General features: G+C 17.4%; 6 protein-coding genes across 6 annotated transcripts; 3 read left to right on the top strand and 3 right to left on the bottom strand.

The window, feature by feature from the left end:
* Positions 1-430: 430 nt before the first annotated feature.
* On the top strand, positions 431-2,632 carry ApiAP2 (transcription factor with AP2 domain(s), putative; the record flags this gene model as incomplete). Its single annotated transcript, XM_028672008.1, has 1 exon — positions 431-2,632. The coding sequence occupies one exon, from the start codon at positions 431-433 to the stop codon at positions 2,630-2,632; it is 2,202 nt and encodes a 733-aa protein (XP_028528604.1).
* A 521-nt stretch (positions 2,633-3,153) lies between these two features.
* On the bottom strand, positions 3,154-4,584 carry PGAL8A_00300700 (hypothetical protein; the record flags this gene model as incomplete). The annotated part of the gene is made up of 1 exon (XM_028672007.1): positions 3,154-4,584. The coding sequence occupies one exon, from the start codon at positions 4,582-4,584 to the stop codon at positions 3,154-3,156; it is 1,431 nt and encodes a 476-aa protein (XP_028528603.1).
* Positions 4,585-5,622: 1,038 nt separating this feature from the next.
* PGAL8A_00300600 (apicoplast ribosomal protein L15 precursor, putative) lies at positions 5,623-7,209 on the bottom strand (the record flags this gene model as incomplete). Its single annotated transcript, XM_028672006.1, has 1 exon — positions 5,623-7,209. The coding sequence occupies one exon, from the start codon at positions 7,207-7,209 to the stop codon at positions 5,623-5,625; it is 1,587 nt and encodes a 528-aa protein (XP_028528602.1).
* Positions 7,210-8,102: 893 nt separating this feature from the next.
* On the top strand, positions 8,103-8,684 carry PGAL8A_00300500 (protein archease, putative; the record flags this gene model as incomplete). Its single annotated transcript, XM_028672005.1, has 1 exon — positions 8,103-8,684. One exon carries the CDS (start codon positions 8,103-8,105, stop codon positions 8,682-8,684), a length of 582 nt encoding a protein of 193 aa, XP_028528601.1.
* A 1,618-nt stretch (positions 8,685-10,302) lies between these two features.
* PGAL8A_00300400 (conserved Plasmodium protein, unknown function) lies at positions 10,303-13,383 on the top strand (the record flags this gene model as incomplete). Its single annotated transcript, XM_028672004.1, has 1 exon — positions 10,303-13,383. The coding sequence occupies one exon, from the start codon at positions 10,303-10,305 to the stop codon at positions 13,381-13,383; it is 3,081 nt and encodes a 1,026-aa protein (XP_028528600.1).
* A 369-nt stretch (positions 13,384-13,752) lies between these two features.
* Positions 13,753-15,222, bottom strand: PGAL8A_00300300 (transcription initiation TFIID-like, putative; the record flags this gene model as incomplete). The annotated part of the gene is made up of 3 exons (XM_028672003.1): positions 13,753-13,947; positions 14,061-14,150; positions 14,377-15,222. The coding sequence occupies 3 exons, from the start codon at positions 15,220-15,222 to the stop codon at positions 13,753-13,755; spliced, it is 1,131 nt and encodes a 376-aa protein (XP_028528599.1).
* Positions 15,223-16,341: the final 1,119 nt, after the last annotated feature.

Below are 16,341 nucleotides of genomic sequence, written 5' to 3'. Positions count from 1 at the left end.
TATCATTACTTTAAAAGGACAAAAAAAAAAAAAAAAGAGAATTATGGAAAATAATAAAAAAATTTATATATGCATGCGTATATATAAAAATATTTAATAGTTTATCTTATTATAATAAGAGACAAAACATTTAAATTATGTATAATATATATATATATAAATATATATATGTATATATATATATATATATATATATATATACCTTTTATAAAATGGCACAAGTGAATACATTTGTTTCCTAAAATTTCCCTAGATTTAAGAAAAAGACTATTTCTTTTTTTTCTGTGTTTTTATTTATTATTTTTTTTTTTTTTAATGCAAATTTTTCTTAATATATATATATATATATATAAGAATTATCAGTTTTCTCTTTTTTTAAGTAGAATTTTTAGTATTTTTTTTTTTTTTAATTTTAACTATATACTAAGAGATGAATAATTATTTTGAAAATTTTGATGAACTGTTAAAAGAATTAGATTTAAAAAATTATGTTACCTTTGTAAAAAAATGTTTTAAAAACGGAATTAAAAAGAATGAAGAAACTATCTGTGCTCAAGATTTACGAAATTTAGCTAAATGTTTACCAAGAGTATCCGGTGTTTGGTATGATTTGCATAAAAATAGTTGGGAAGCTAGATGGTCAGAAGGAACAAAATCTGCTAGAAAATATTATTCTGTTCAGAAATTCGGATTTCATGAAGCAAGAAAGTTAGCTATAAAAACTATAAAGACAAAAGAAATTAATTATTTATATAATAGTATAAATGAAGATTTTAGTAAACCATTAAAATGGAATTTAAATAATGAATTTTTAGAAATGAATCATGATCCAACTGTAAATTTAAAAAAAAAATGTAGAGCAAAAAATTGTAAAATAAAAGTAAAAAAAGAAAATAATAATATTAACAAAAAAATGAAAAACGAAAAGAAAAATAATCAAACAAAAATCACTAGAGAAAATAACCTTCTAACTACCAACTTTAAAAAATATGAAAATTGTGAAATAAAAAGTAAAATTAATGTTAATATTGAAACAAAAAATGTAAAACATACTGAAAAGAGAATTAATAATAAAATTATACTTAAGAATGTAGAAAATATTAGAAATAATTTTAATAATATAAGTGAAATTATCAAGCATAATAAAAATAACTCTTCAAAAGAATCAAACATACGTTCAAGTAATAATTCTGAAGAAACTAGTAATATTAATCATATAATTATAAAAGATGTAAATGATCATGAGAATCAAAATGACATCTTAAAATATTCAAGTGTACATATAAATGAAAAAAAATTGCTAAATAAAAATAAAAGTGATAATATCAATGAGAAAAATCAAATTCAATCAAAGGAAAATATATGTAATAAAAAAAAATTTAATAATGTCATAAATAATACTATAATTAACTCTAATAAAATTAATAATACTGTTATGAACATTGATAATAGTTCTACTTTTAATGGTAACTATTTAAATGAAATAAAAAATGATAGAAATGTTGTAAAAGATAAAAATGTAATTAATAACACGGCTAATCATTACTATAAAAATGATAAAATGTGTAATGCATATAATGAAAATAATAGTAGCAATGATAATTCTTGCAATATAAAGAAAAGTTTTAATAAAGAAAATAATAAAACAAATTTAATAAAATTTCCTTGTGAAAAAATTTTAGGTTATATATTATATCACAATAAACCTTTTTCTAAAAATAACTTTTATAATAAGCAAATAGATTTATTGAAAATTAACATAAAACAAAAAAATAATCCTATATATAAAGAAAATGCTTCAATTAATGATGGTAAAACAAGCAATGACGTCGATATAACAAAAAAAATGAATTCCAATGATAAAGATAATTGCATTAATAATAATTCCATTTGTACAAATAAGTTAAAAAATGATAGCTGTAACTTTTGCTTACATAAAAATAGTGAAGTAAATAAAAATGATGAATACAATTATTATGATAATTTTAAGAATACTCAGTTTAGAAAAAAAATGGGAAATAATTCTTATTTACTAAATGATACCCATTATAAAGGAATCTGTAATAATAACAATGATCATGATAACAACCATATTATTTTTAAAAGTGAAACTTTCTCATCTAACCAAAGTATTCCTTGCAATACTAGTAAAACATTAAATAACATTTCAAAAAAGAATATTTACAAAGAAGATACATTAAAGGAAAACAGTATTTATAGTTCTTATAATAATATATGTAATAAAAAAGATGCAGATATTTGTATTGAAAAAAAAGAAAACAATGAAAGTTGTATAAATTTAAATTTAAAAGACTCTGTAAATTCTGATACTTTGAGCATATTTAAAAATGCAATAAATTTACTTCTGAAGGATCTTAAATATAAATGTGTTCCACATTTTGATAAACAATTTTTAAACATAGTAGAAATTATTGATAATCATTTAAGTTATGTAAATTCTATTTTTAATGAAAATTTTTTAATCACATATGTACATTTATTTGATATTTGTGTATCTAACAATATATTACCTAGTCAAATGGATCAAAAGATACAAAAAGTTTTTTGTAATGCTTTGATAGCTTTTCATATTTTATTATTCAATTTTCAAAAAGAAAAAAAAATTAATTAAGAAGACATTTTATTAATGTTAAAACTTTTTATAAATAAAAAAAAAAAAAAAAAAAAAATTCTATTCAGTAAATAATTTTATTTATATATAAATATATATTTTTCTTAAATTAAGCATAATATTTTATATTAATAAAACAATTTGACTATTTATTTTTATTATTATTTCTAATATATTACAAAAAAAAAAAAAAAAAAAAAAAAAGGTAATGTTTTTTATATTAAATTTTTATTAATTTTAGACATACACAAAAAATTATTTAAAAGAATAAGAAAAAATTCTAAAAAAAAACTTTGTTCAATCTTAAAATTAAAAAATATAAATTTAAGTATATAATAATAATAATAATAGAAAAAAAAAAAAAAAAATATACTATTAAACTAATATATGAATTATATATATTATAACTATTATTCATATGTTTTAGAATATTATGTAATACATTATTTAGTTATATATTAATAAAATAATCATAGTTTTGTATTTATTTATATATATATATAGAAAAATATATATATACATTAATTATATAATATCTTATATTCTACAAAATACTTAAACAAATTAATGAAATACAAAATTTTCCATAATATAAAAAATATATTAAATATCATACAAATACATTGAATATTTTCCAAAAAATCTAATGTAATACACATAAAATAATCATTAAACCATATAATGTCGTAAATGAAAGATATTATTAGAAGAATGAATATATGCTTATATTGTTTTTCATTTTTAAAAAAATTATTGCTATGGAAAATATTAGTATAATTCTTTTTTTTTTTTTTTCTTTTTTTTTTTATTAATAATAAATTTTGATGTATATTCCTTTTTTTACTTTTTAAATTGAACAAGATATTTTTCAAATTGTAGAATGCGGAAATTGATAAATTTATATGATCAATAAATAATGGCCTTTGAAAACTTGATAATGCAGATAATAATATTCCAATATATAAAAAAATAGTTAAATTATAATCACATAAATACTTATTATCAAATATATTTTTTAAATAAAAATAAAAGTATGAAAAATAAATATTAGGATCTTTTAAATTTGTGGTTATATCATTATCAGAACTAATAAAATGTAATTGATATTTTAAAACTTCCTTTTCATAATTTATAATACGTTCTATTTGTTTATTTTTTATACATTCATATTCTTTTAATATATCATCATATAATTTTTTTCTGCTGAATATATATTGGAATGTAGCATTTATTTCTGATAATAATAAATGATGTACTTTTATTTTCATTGAATGTTTTCTTTGATCACATAAAAAAATCAATGGTAATTTAATTTTTATATTATATTTTTCTTTTTTCCTTATATTTTTCTTTGATATATTTATATACATATATTCAATCTTGTCTTTAATTAAAAATTCCATTTTTTTATTGAAAAAAATCTTCTTATTTTTTTTTCCTGATACAAGAAATTTTATATCATCGTATTTTTCTAAAACACGAAACATAATTCTATAATAAATAATTTCTTCTGGTATATATTTTTCAATAAGTTCTATACTTTTAATATTAATTTTTAATATTCCTTTTTCCTCATATATGTACCTTTTATTTTCATAAAAATTAAAACTCTTTTTAAAATGTTCTATTCTTATGGAATAATTTTTCATTTCATTGTATTGTAGAATGCATAATTCTAATAATTTTTTTTTCTCATCATAAAAAATATTAAAAAAATCTGTTATTTTTATATATTTAATCCTCTCCTTTTTTGTATCATCTTTCTTTACTTTTTTTATTATATCATCTATTATTTTTTTATCATAATTACTATGTATTCTTTTTAGGCCGTCAATTAAATGTTTAATTTTAATTTTATCTCTCTTTATTTTATAATTATTTTTAAAATAATTTATTATTGAATATTTACTTTTATTATAATTTTCATTTTCATTAAAAAGAATACAGTACATTTTTATATTTTGTTTTATATTATTTTTTTCTAGTTAGATATCCATACTTTCCTCTAATAAAAATAATAAAAAAGAAAATTAACTAATTTTTACATCATATATGTCAACCAAAATAATTTGTTTAGAAATGATACGAATGTATTATACATATATGATATAATAAACAATATTCTAAAATATATTAGTACATATTATGAACAAATATTATGACAATAAAATAGGATCAAACAATCAAAAATAATATTAATAAATAATTTTATTAAATTATTCTTATAACATATGCATAAACTAAATTGCAATACTTACAATAAAAAAAAAAAAAAAATTAAATAAATTATAGTAATTGTAAAATTTCATTTCATATGATAAAACTTATATACAACATACATATTATTAAATACATAATAGCAAAATATATGTATTATTTATATTATTTCTGTTCTTTTTATTATTCATATGATAGCAACATAAAAAAGTTTAATATTTTTACTTATATTAAAAACAAAAAGTTAAGATTATTAAAAGCTATAGAGGTGTTTAATATGTATCAAGTAATACATCATAATAAAAGGATATTAAAATAAAAAATTAAAAAAAAAAATTACATAAAAAACTGACAACTGAAAAAAAAATATATATATATATATATGTACATAAATGTATGTCGTATTTTTTTCAATATAAAAAAATAAAAATAAAATTAATTTTAAATATTTTTGTTAATATATATATATAAATAAATAAGAAAAAGAAGAAAACATTGTGTTTCAAATTTCATTCTGACATTTTTTTTTTTATTTTTTTTTTTTCTAGTTATATATATATATATATAATTCCCTACTACGTTTTATAAAATATAAGTATTTATTTATATTTAAGGAATGAAGTTTTTTTTTTTTTTTTTATTTATATGTGTGTGTGGTATCCAATTCTTCAATTTTTTCTAAAAAATCTAGCTATTTGCATATAATTATTGATGAATATTCATACGATAAAAAAAAAAAAAAAAAGAAATTGTTAATAATTTTATTAAAAACTTTATGTACTACTTTGTGTTACTTGTTCATTATTTTTTTTCATTTCTTTTAACCAATGTAATCTTCTTTCAACTTTGGAAGGTTTTCCAGAAAATACTATTCTTTTTGGAATTCTATTAAAATTTTCATCATCTGGATTATATTCTGAATATACTATATCATGCGTATTTTTTTTTAATAACAAACATCTTCCACCATGTTTTATAATTTCTCTAGCTGCGTTAACTGTAAATGCGTGTGCTTTAACAAGAACATTTTTTGCATAAAATTCGAAATCATATCCATTTTTCATTTTAAATTTGTTTAGATTACAACCAACGACTTTTATTGGATGTCTTCTTTTATATTTTCCTATTCTTAATCCCAATTTGTCTATAACATTCCAATCAATTTCAAGATATTTTTTTTCTCCACTTCTGCTATAAGCTGAATTGATTAAATTCAATGGGATTAATTCATAATCATATTTATTAAACCGCCTTCCTGGACCAAGAGGTGCAGAAACAAATTTTGGTAATTTTCTATATAAAGGTGTTTGTCCTCCTTCAAAACCAATTGGAATAGAACCACCACTTCTACTTTTTTGCCCTTTCATTCCTCTTCCTGAAGATCCTCCTCTTTTACTTCCTACACCTCTTCCTTTTCTCCTTTTTTTTTTTTCACCTAAAGAAGGTAAATTAAATGGTGTAAAAAAATATTCATTTTTTTCTCTATTCCCACCAACTACTGTTGATTCCCAATATACATCAGCTTTAATTTTCATATCATTTATCAATGGATAAATAGCGTTAGGCCAATCCATTTGAGTCAAATCCCATACTAATGGAGTTTTTGTTTTTTCATAAAAATCGTCCATTTCCTTTTTTATTCCTAATTTGATAGCTTCTTCCTGATACATCAAATCTATTTCATCCAATTTTTTTTGAATTTTTTCCCTTAATTTCACTAAAAGATCATTTTTGTCATCAAATATTAAATGTTTATTTTTTTCTATTTTTTCTATTTCCTTTATTATGGGTTCTATTGCTTCCTCCTTTTTTTTCATTACTTTTTGTAAAAACTCTCGCTGTTCTTCATTAAAAGGAGATTTATATGTTCCGTTCTTTAAATCATCTTCCAATTTTTTAAATTGATTTTTTCTTAATTCTAATTTTCTTCTTATCAATTCTTTGTATTTCAAATCAACCATTTTTTTTTCTTCTTTTAACTCTTTAAACATAGTATTTGCTCTTCCTATTTTAAAACTTCCATCTAACATGGTACCGAAAATATTTTTTAATTCGTTTTTTTCATTATCATCTTTAATATTGGTTTTCCTTTTTTTTTCTTCTTCTAAGTTGAAATTTATATTAAAATGCCTTTTGACTTTCCCTAACAAACTATTGATTGTGGCTATGGTGTTGTATTTTTCTTCAACTTCTTCCTCCTTAAACATATTTAAGTAATGCTTTTTTTTTGTAAAAACATTTTTATATTTTTCCTTTGGTACATTTTTATTAATTAAATTGGAATACTTTACTTTATTTTCAATTCTAATATATCCCCTTACAAGTAATGAACAAAATAAAAGTAAACATAAATATCTCATTTTATTATTATCATTTTAATATTCATTTTGTGTTATTTTTATTCTCTTATTTTTCTATTTATTTTTTAATAATATATTATTTCGAAATATTTATATATATTTATTTATTCAATAACATTTTATTCCCAAATAAATATATATTATTTTATTACTATATAAGTATGTTTTTTGTTTTTTTAAATACATTCAAAACTATTTAATTTTCATTTATCATTTTTTTTTTTTTTTTTATATATATAAAAAAAAACAAAAATTATTCCTTAAATATAATAAAAAAAAAATTATTTTTATTATATATATTTTAATTAATAAATATTTCAAATAATAATAAACTTCATTGAAATAAAAGATTGAGTCTTTATTCTATCTTTTTTAATTCTTTTTAGCATACTGTTACTTCTCTTAATAAGAAATTTGTTAATATATGAACAAAATTAAAAAACAAATATAAATTTAAAATATTATTTAATTAGAAAATATTAAAACATATCTATTAAAGGTTTCGACAATTTAAAATAAAAAATCATTATTTATATTTAGCATTAAAATAAAAATTATATTTTTATATTTTACTAGTATTTATATTATTGTAAATTTTTTTGTAAAAAATAATATATTTTATAATAATTCAAATTATTCTTAAAGAATGCTTTCTATTTTTATCACAAACGTATTTTTCTATTTTTATTTTTTAATCATTTTCTTTTTTTTATTTAAACTTACACTATAATATATATTATTGAGATAATTATATTATATATATAATCATTTTCTTTTTTTTTTTATAGTAGACATTTAATTTGATTATTTTAAAATATTATTTTTGTTTTCATTTTTATTTTTATTTTTTTTTTTTTTTTTTTACACTTTTATGCTTCATATTTACAAATAAAATGAATGATTCTTCTAAAAAAGAAATTATTTCTCTACCTCAGAGAAATAGAAGAAAAATTAACAAAAGTTTCATTAGTGAAAGTGAAGAAGAAGAAGATTATGTGGAAAAAAATATATCTAATAATAAAGAAAAATTATGTGAAAACAATTTCAAAAAAACATATAAATATGAATATCTTGATCACACAGCAGATGTTATTTTACATAGTTATGGCAATAATTTAACGGAGTGTTTTGAATCAATATGCATTTCAATGTTTAATTATATGTGCAATTTAAACAATGTAAAATCAAAAATAAGAAGAAATATAATTGTAAAAGGGGATAATTTGGATGATCTTCTTTTTAATTTCTTAACAGAATTTCATTTCTTATATGGAAATGAATATTTTATATGTAACCATATTGATATTGTAAAATTTGATAAACAAAATTTTTTAATCGAAGCCATTGGATATGGTGATTTTTTTAATTCTTCTAAACATGAATGTGGAACAGAAATTAAAGCTATAACTAAACATGAATTAAAAATAATTTCAAATAATGAAAATTGTGAAATTTTTGTTTTAGTGGATATTTAGACGGAAATATGTAATTCATTAAAAGGGAAATTTTATTACTAAAGATATTTCTATTATAAATAATAAAATGGGATCAAGAAAAAAACAAAAAATTTAATATATAGATGAAAATAATTTTTAAAAACGTTCAAATTAACAATTTTTATTGTACGATGGTGTAGTTTAGGTAAATAGTTACATATGCTTAATATATTTCACAAAATTCTTTTAAATATTTATTAAAGTTTTTAATATATGTTTTGCTTATATCATTTTATTTTTTGTATTTTCATAAAGTAAATATTTTCATAACTTATTAAATAATATAATGTTTAAAAATACTTATATTTTCATATTAATTTTAATGCATTTAACTTCATTTATATTATTCATAAATCAAAATTAAGCATATATGTGTTTTTTTTTTTTTTTTAAAATATGTATATATATATATATATATATTTTTATATACTTTTTACAGTAAAAAAATTAAATAAATTAAATAATAATTTTTACTATTTTATAGATTATATTACTTATATATATGAAGCTCATGCATAAAAATATTAACTTTTAATTTTTTTTTTTTTTTGTTTTTTATATTTTTATTTTTCTTTATTTATATGAAGGGTATCTAATAGGAAATGCAACTATAAAATAAATTAAAAATTCATATTCCTTTTGAAGTATATTTTTGAAATTTTAAAATATGCAAAGTTAAAAAAAAAACAAAATAAATAAATAAACAATAAAATAAAGATTTCATTTTTTTATCCTTATATTCTTAATAAATTTAATTGTTATAATTTCTTTGTTATATCTTCTTTTCAATCGTAGAAATTTCAATGAAGTGTCTAATTCTCATTTAATTTTTTAAAGAGTTTTAAACATAACAAATGTAAATCTTAAAATATTTATTGTAATATTTCAAATATATAAAAAAAAAACAAATAATATTTATATTATTTAAAATTGTCTCTATTTTAAATTCAAAGGTGTTTTCCTCTTCATATTTCAAAATTTTCAATATTAATGAAGTAGTGAGAACTTACCTATATATACAAATTTATTTTCATTAATCATTATTTTTATTACTATATATTTTTAATAATCCTTTATTATTATATATTTTAATATATTTTATTTTTAATCCTATATATATATATATTTCTCTATGTATTATTTTACTTTTTTTTTTTTATTTTTATGAAACAGAAATATCGACTATTCTCACCTAAACACACAAATCGTAAAACAATTAAAATAATAATAATTTAATATTTTTTCTTAAAAAAATATATTATATTTTTATAGAGAATGTTAAATATTGTTTATTATGATAAAAAAAAAAAAAAAAAAAAAAAAAAGAAAAAAAATAATATATAAAAAAACAAGATAATGTAAAAATAGTATTTATGTATATGCAAAAACAAAATAAGCAATGAAATTATAATTTTTTAGTATTATTATAATATTAATTAAGGTAATTTTTATGCATATGTATATACATATATATATATAATTGTTTTAAATTTTTTTTCGTTAAAAAAATAATACAAAATAAATGGTACTACTTGTATAATAAGATAATAAAAATTGATGAAACCTACTTATATAAATTTAAAATGTAACAATAATAATGGTTTTAAAAAAAAGTAAAAATAATAGTAATAATAATATAAATAACACATCTGAAATTAAAAAAAATTCAGCTTTAGTTGATTCTTTAAATGCAAAGAATAAAAAGAAAAAAAGAAAATACCATGAAAAATTACCTGATTTTTCTTGTTTAAAAAAATTAATATATGAACAAAAAAAAAAAGATAATTCATATAATTTATTTTCATTCAATGATCCATATATAAAAGAGAAAATTGATAAATTTAATAAAATAATTGAAAACAGACAAGAATATTCAAATATTGAAACTAATGAAGAAGATGAAATTACTAAAAATTTTTGTGAGACTTCAACTTTTGGATATACTTTTATTGATAAAGTTTCAAATTTTGCAAATAAAGAAGATATAGAAGACTTAATACAACATGATGAAGAAGATGAAGAAGAAGAAAATGAAGAATTTAATGAAAATGAAAAAAGGGAAAAAAATAAAAAAAGAGAAGAATGTAATAAAGGAGTAGAAAGAAATAAAGAAGGAAATATATTTAATAAAAAAGGTATTATAGACTTAAAAAAGAAGGATATGATTTTAGACCAATTAAAATTAAAGTTTGATGAATTTAAAATAGATACATTAACTATTCCTCAAAAACCTGTTAACTTTATTGATGAAAATGGAAAGGAGAAAAAGAAACTTTTTATTTTTAATATAAATAGTAACAATAATAAAAAAAAAAATGAAAAAAAAAGAATTCAAATAATATATGATGAACAAAAAACAGAAGATAAAGAGGATATTGTAACCCTTGTTAATAAAATAAATGATCAGAAGGAATCCTATTTATATTTTGCTGTTAAAGATAATGAATTATTATTAAATAGAAATAATGATTATTTTAGTATAATGATGCATTATTTATGTGAAAAATCAAGTAATATAAATATTCAGATGTTATATTATCTAATCATGAAACCTCCCAATATGGATATGTTGTTATATTTGATTTTGACTTATTATAAATTTAATTTTTTAGATATTTTAGAACATTATGAGAATATTTGTATTAATAACATTATTGAAAGTACCTTTGAAGAAATTTCCTTATATGACTACTATTATTATTTTTTTCATATCCTTGAAATATCTCATGAACATTATTATATGTCAATAGAATTATTTAATGGAATGAAGTTTTTGTTAGATAAATATAATTTTTTTTTAGGCAGAATGCATAAGAATTCAATTTTCTCTAAAACCAAATTTGTTTTAGGTATGGGTGATATTCAGAATATAAAAAATATTTTTTTAAATACACATAATAAAAACTCAAAAATTGAAAATCAAAAAGTTCAAGAAAACTTTAAAAACAATGAAGATAGTACAACAGATGGAAGTGAAAATGAAAATAAAAAAGATCCTATAGTTAACAAAAATAATGAAGACGAAAAAAATATTATAAATAGAAAAAATGGTGCTTTACAGTATATATTAAATACAAAACTAGATTTTATAAATTATCAACAAAAGAATTTTTTTAACGAAACACACTGGGATGAAATAGAAAACTACTATCATTTAAACAATTTAGACAAACTAGTATATTTTACAAAAGATTTATATTATAAATTTACGAAAAAAAATATATATATGAAATTAAATGAAATAACTTGTGAACAAAAACATTTTGATAAAATACAAATTATTGAATATTGTAAAAAAAAAATTCCATTCTACAAAAAAAATGTCAAATTTATGAACTTTTTGGGGGTATATTCTCATTCTTTCATCTGGCAAATATATTGTCTAGAATTGGAACTATTTTGTGTGTTAAAATTCAAACGAATCAATTCCGAATTTATATCTCATAAAGAAAAATTTGAAGAAGATAAAGAAAAAGAAAAAGAAAATGAAAAGATAAATGAAAAACATTTAGAAAATTTCAATAAAAATATTATAAAAACTAATAATGATTTTTCAAGATATGATGACAATTTTCCTATTTTAAAAGAAAACAGTGACTTTATTAATGATGAAGGCATAATAAAAATGTTATATAAAAATGAAAAAGTAAAAAATGAATTAAATGAAAGAAAAAGGGAAAACTTTTATAATTTAAAAGATATTGAAGATGAAATAAATAATGCATTAATTGTTTTCAAAAATTATGTTAAAGAAAAAAATATACAAAATTTATTTTTTCCAATTTCTGTGGAAATGGATAAAAATTTAGTTGAAAAAACTAAGTATATTAATGGAACTCCTTTAAATGAATTTATATATAGTGAATTTTTATCAGGGATTGACTTAAAATTACGAGTTTTTAAGTTAAAATGTATAATATTAAAAATAATTAAAATTATTTTAACATTTTTAAATTTTGATTTTCTTATTATTCTTAAATGTTCCAGGTTATTTTTGAAAGAAGATAATCTACTTATAAATGCAGGGATGCCTTTAGGTTTATTATCAAATAATACATTGTGCTTTCTTTTAAATAATATTGATGAAACGATAGCAACAAAAACATATAGTAAAACTATTTTTTATTATTTGCCACCAGAAATAATAAATAAACTAAATACACTTAATAATGAAAATGTAAAAGAGAATAATAAAAAAGATATGAATTATAATCCTTATGAAAAAAAATTCGATAATAATAATTGTTTTTTATTTGATGATAAAATAAAATTACAAAAAGCATATTCATATATGATTGGCAAGATATTTGAAGAAACATTAATCGACACCTTTACAGGAGACAAGTTTGACTATTTCAATTTTGATGAAAATGTTAAAGATTTTTTGTTATGCTGTCTTGAAGGGGATCCCGAACAAAGAGAACCTCTTGAAAATTTATTAAATCACAAATGCTTTTTTGATTGTTTCGATCTATATATAAATATTTATGATGATAAGATTAATTCTTATAAAAATGATAAAGAAAAGGCAATTCGATTACGAGATTTGAACTACATAAATAATTTTGATTATAATAATATTTTTAGTATACCATCTGAACATTCATCTAGACCACCTTCATTTTCTCATTCGAAATCAATTACAGAATCTAGTCAGCTCTCCACTTCAAATACGTAGTATTATTTTTTATATTAGAAATGTGTATTATTTATTTCATTGAATATTCAAATTTATAATACTATTTATTATATAAAATATTTAAAATTTAAAAATATATGATATTTTTATCTTTATTTGTTTATAATCCAAATTACAAGCGTAAAATTTGAAAATAAAAAACTATTAATATAATTTAAATTTATTTTTAATTTCAAAATAATTTTATTTTTAAAAAAGAAAAGGAAGAAGAAAAAATTTATTTTTTTGGAAACAAAAAAAAAAAAAAAAAAATAAAATAAAATAATAAAATAAAATAATATAATATAATATATTATAATAAAAAATAATAATATATTTAAAAAAATAAATTAAAGATTTTTATAAAATTTAATGCTGCGATTTACTTTTGATTAAATATGGTAATAATATTTCTATACATTTTTGAAGATTTTCATAACTTTTCCCTCCTGTTAAAGTTATATTACCTGTGGAAAAAATACTAGCCGATATAATATCTACCTTATTTTTTTCTTTTTCAGCTGTGCTTTTTATACTCCACCAGGCGTATTGACTATTATTTTCCTTTAGTACAAACAAAAAGCAAAACATAATAAATAAATGAACAATATCTTATATATAAAAAAAAAAAATATCAATTTTAAAATTTAAAAGAAAATATATAAAATATTTATTACTTCATGTTTTCCATCATAGTTTTTTTCATTATCATTTACCAAAGCAATTTTAACTTTACAAGCTGGAAACACATTTGGGTCATAATCCACCTGAGATGTAATAAAATTTAAAAAAAAAAAAAAAAAAAAAAAAAAAAATATTACACACATACTTAAATTTCGTTAGTAATTTTTATTTCCAGATAATTATATATATATATATAAAATGAGTTTCATTAATAAGGTGTTATGTATAAAATTTTTATTAAAAATAGCTTAAGATTTAAATATATATATATATATATATATATATGTAATAATTTTTTTCGAAATTTACACTTTTATAATATTGAGCAAACAATGGTAAAACTATTGAGAATCCTACATTATATACAGCTAAAATGTTTGTAATGGTTATTTTTTTTAATTTTATATTTTTAAAATTTAGCTGTTTTAATTTTTTTTCAATTTTTTTCATGGCAATTTTACAAGCTTCTATTGAATTATTTCCTGTACATATTATTTTTCCATTAGAAAATATAGAAACATTTATAATTAACTTTTTATTAATCACATCATTATCAGTGATGTTTTCAATTATATAATTAGTTGTATCGTTTTTTGTGTCAGAAATATCTTCATTTGTGTTATTGCTAATATTTTCCTTTTCACATATAGAAATATCCTTTACAATATTTTCATTAATTTTCATAGAGTCTTTATTATTGTCTATTATTTTGTCATTAAATATTACTTCTTTTTTTTTCTCACACTTTGCTTTTTCATTTTCTATATCATTATTCTTTATGTCATTATTTTTTATATTATTATTTACATTATTATCTTTTTTTTCTTCTTCATTTTTTGAATGTTTTTCATTAATTTTCTCTTGTTTTTCATCTTTTAATTTATATTTATCATCTCTTTCTTTTTTATTATTCATGTAATTTACATACTTTTTTACAGTTTTTATACTAACAGGAACATCTATTCTCATACATTTAAATTCTCTAGGATTATAAATACAATTAGAAAAATATTTATATATACTATCAAGATTTAACGATGAACACAATACTGCATTCATAGAAATATTATGAACACTCATATTATTTTCATTTTTAATAAAAATATTATTTATTTCATTATTATTTAATTTTGTTTTTTTAGAAGGATTACACATTTTAAATTGAATTTTTTTCTTTTATTATCCTTTTATTTTTTCGTTTTTACGTATAAATAATTCATTAAAAATAAAAAAAAAAAACATTTGAACAATATTTAAACAAATTGAATTAAAAAGTTTTTATCTATTTATAATTTTTATAAATATAATAATAAATTATAAAAAAATATAAATAAGTAATATTATATATTTATGAAATTTTTAATAAATCATTGTCTTTATTCTTCATTGTAAAAAATAATAAAAAAAAAAAAAAAAAAAAATTATATATATATAAATATAAATATAAATATATATATATATATAAATATAAATATATATATATATATAAATATATATATATTTTCAATTTCTTATATTCTTTTTTACATTATTAAAGTTTTACATTAATATATATTTAATTCTATAATAAAATAAACTATTATAAAATATTTGAAGTCTTATCAAAATACATTAGTTACTTTACAGATAGTTTTTAGATATTTAAACTATATTTTTTTGTACATTAAATTGATTGAAAAAAAGAATTATTTAAATTTATTAGTTAATGGAAAAAATAAATATTAATGAGAAAAAAAAAAAAAAAAATAAATAAATATATTCAAAGAGATTCTTAATTAGTAAACCTTATCTTTTTAAAAAATTTCATAAAACCAAAAAAACTTAAGCAACATAATTTATATTAATATTTTTCTATATTAAACAATAGTTATGAAAATATAAATACATATATTTTTAGAAATTAATATACATGTAATTTTGTGGTTTTTAACTTTTTTTTTTTTTTTTTTTTTTATTTTTTTTTATAGAAGTAGAAAATATATGAGATGCACTTAAATATTTATTTATATTTATATATACAGTAATTAAATATTTTAAAAGAAAGTATAAACATTTTTAGCTAAAGATTCAATGTACTTAACTTTTTTTTTTTTTTTTTTTTTGTTTTTAATCTAAAAATATTTTACTAATATGTAAATAATAAAATATTTTACAACTAAACATATGGAATCTCTATACAAAAACTTGATTATATAGGAACGCTCCTACTCTTTATATTTTGTATAAAAATGAAAAAAGCTTTATATATATATTTATATATATATAGATATAGAG

Source organism: Plasmodium gallinaceum (assembly GCF_900005855.1).
Source record: "Plasmodium gallinaceum strain 8A genome assembly, contig: PGAL8A_v1_87, whole genome shotgun sequence".
Lineage (NCBI taxonomy): Eukaryota > Apicomplexa > Aconoidasida > Haemosporida > Plasmodiidae > Plasmodium > Plasmodium gallinaceum.
The sequence above is the reverse complement of the archived record's forward strand: the minus strand, read 5'-3'. Positions and strand labels throughout refer to the sequence as shown.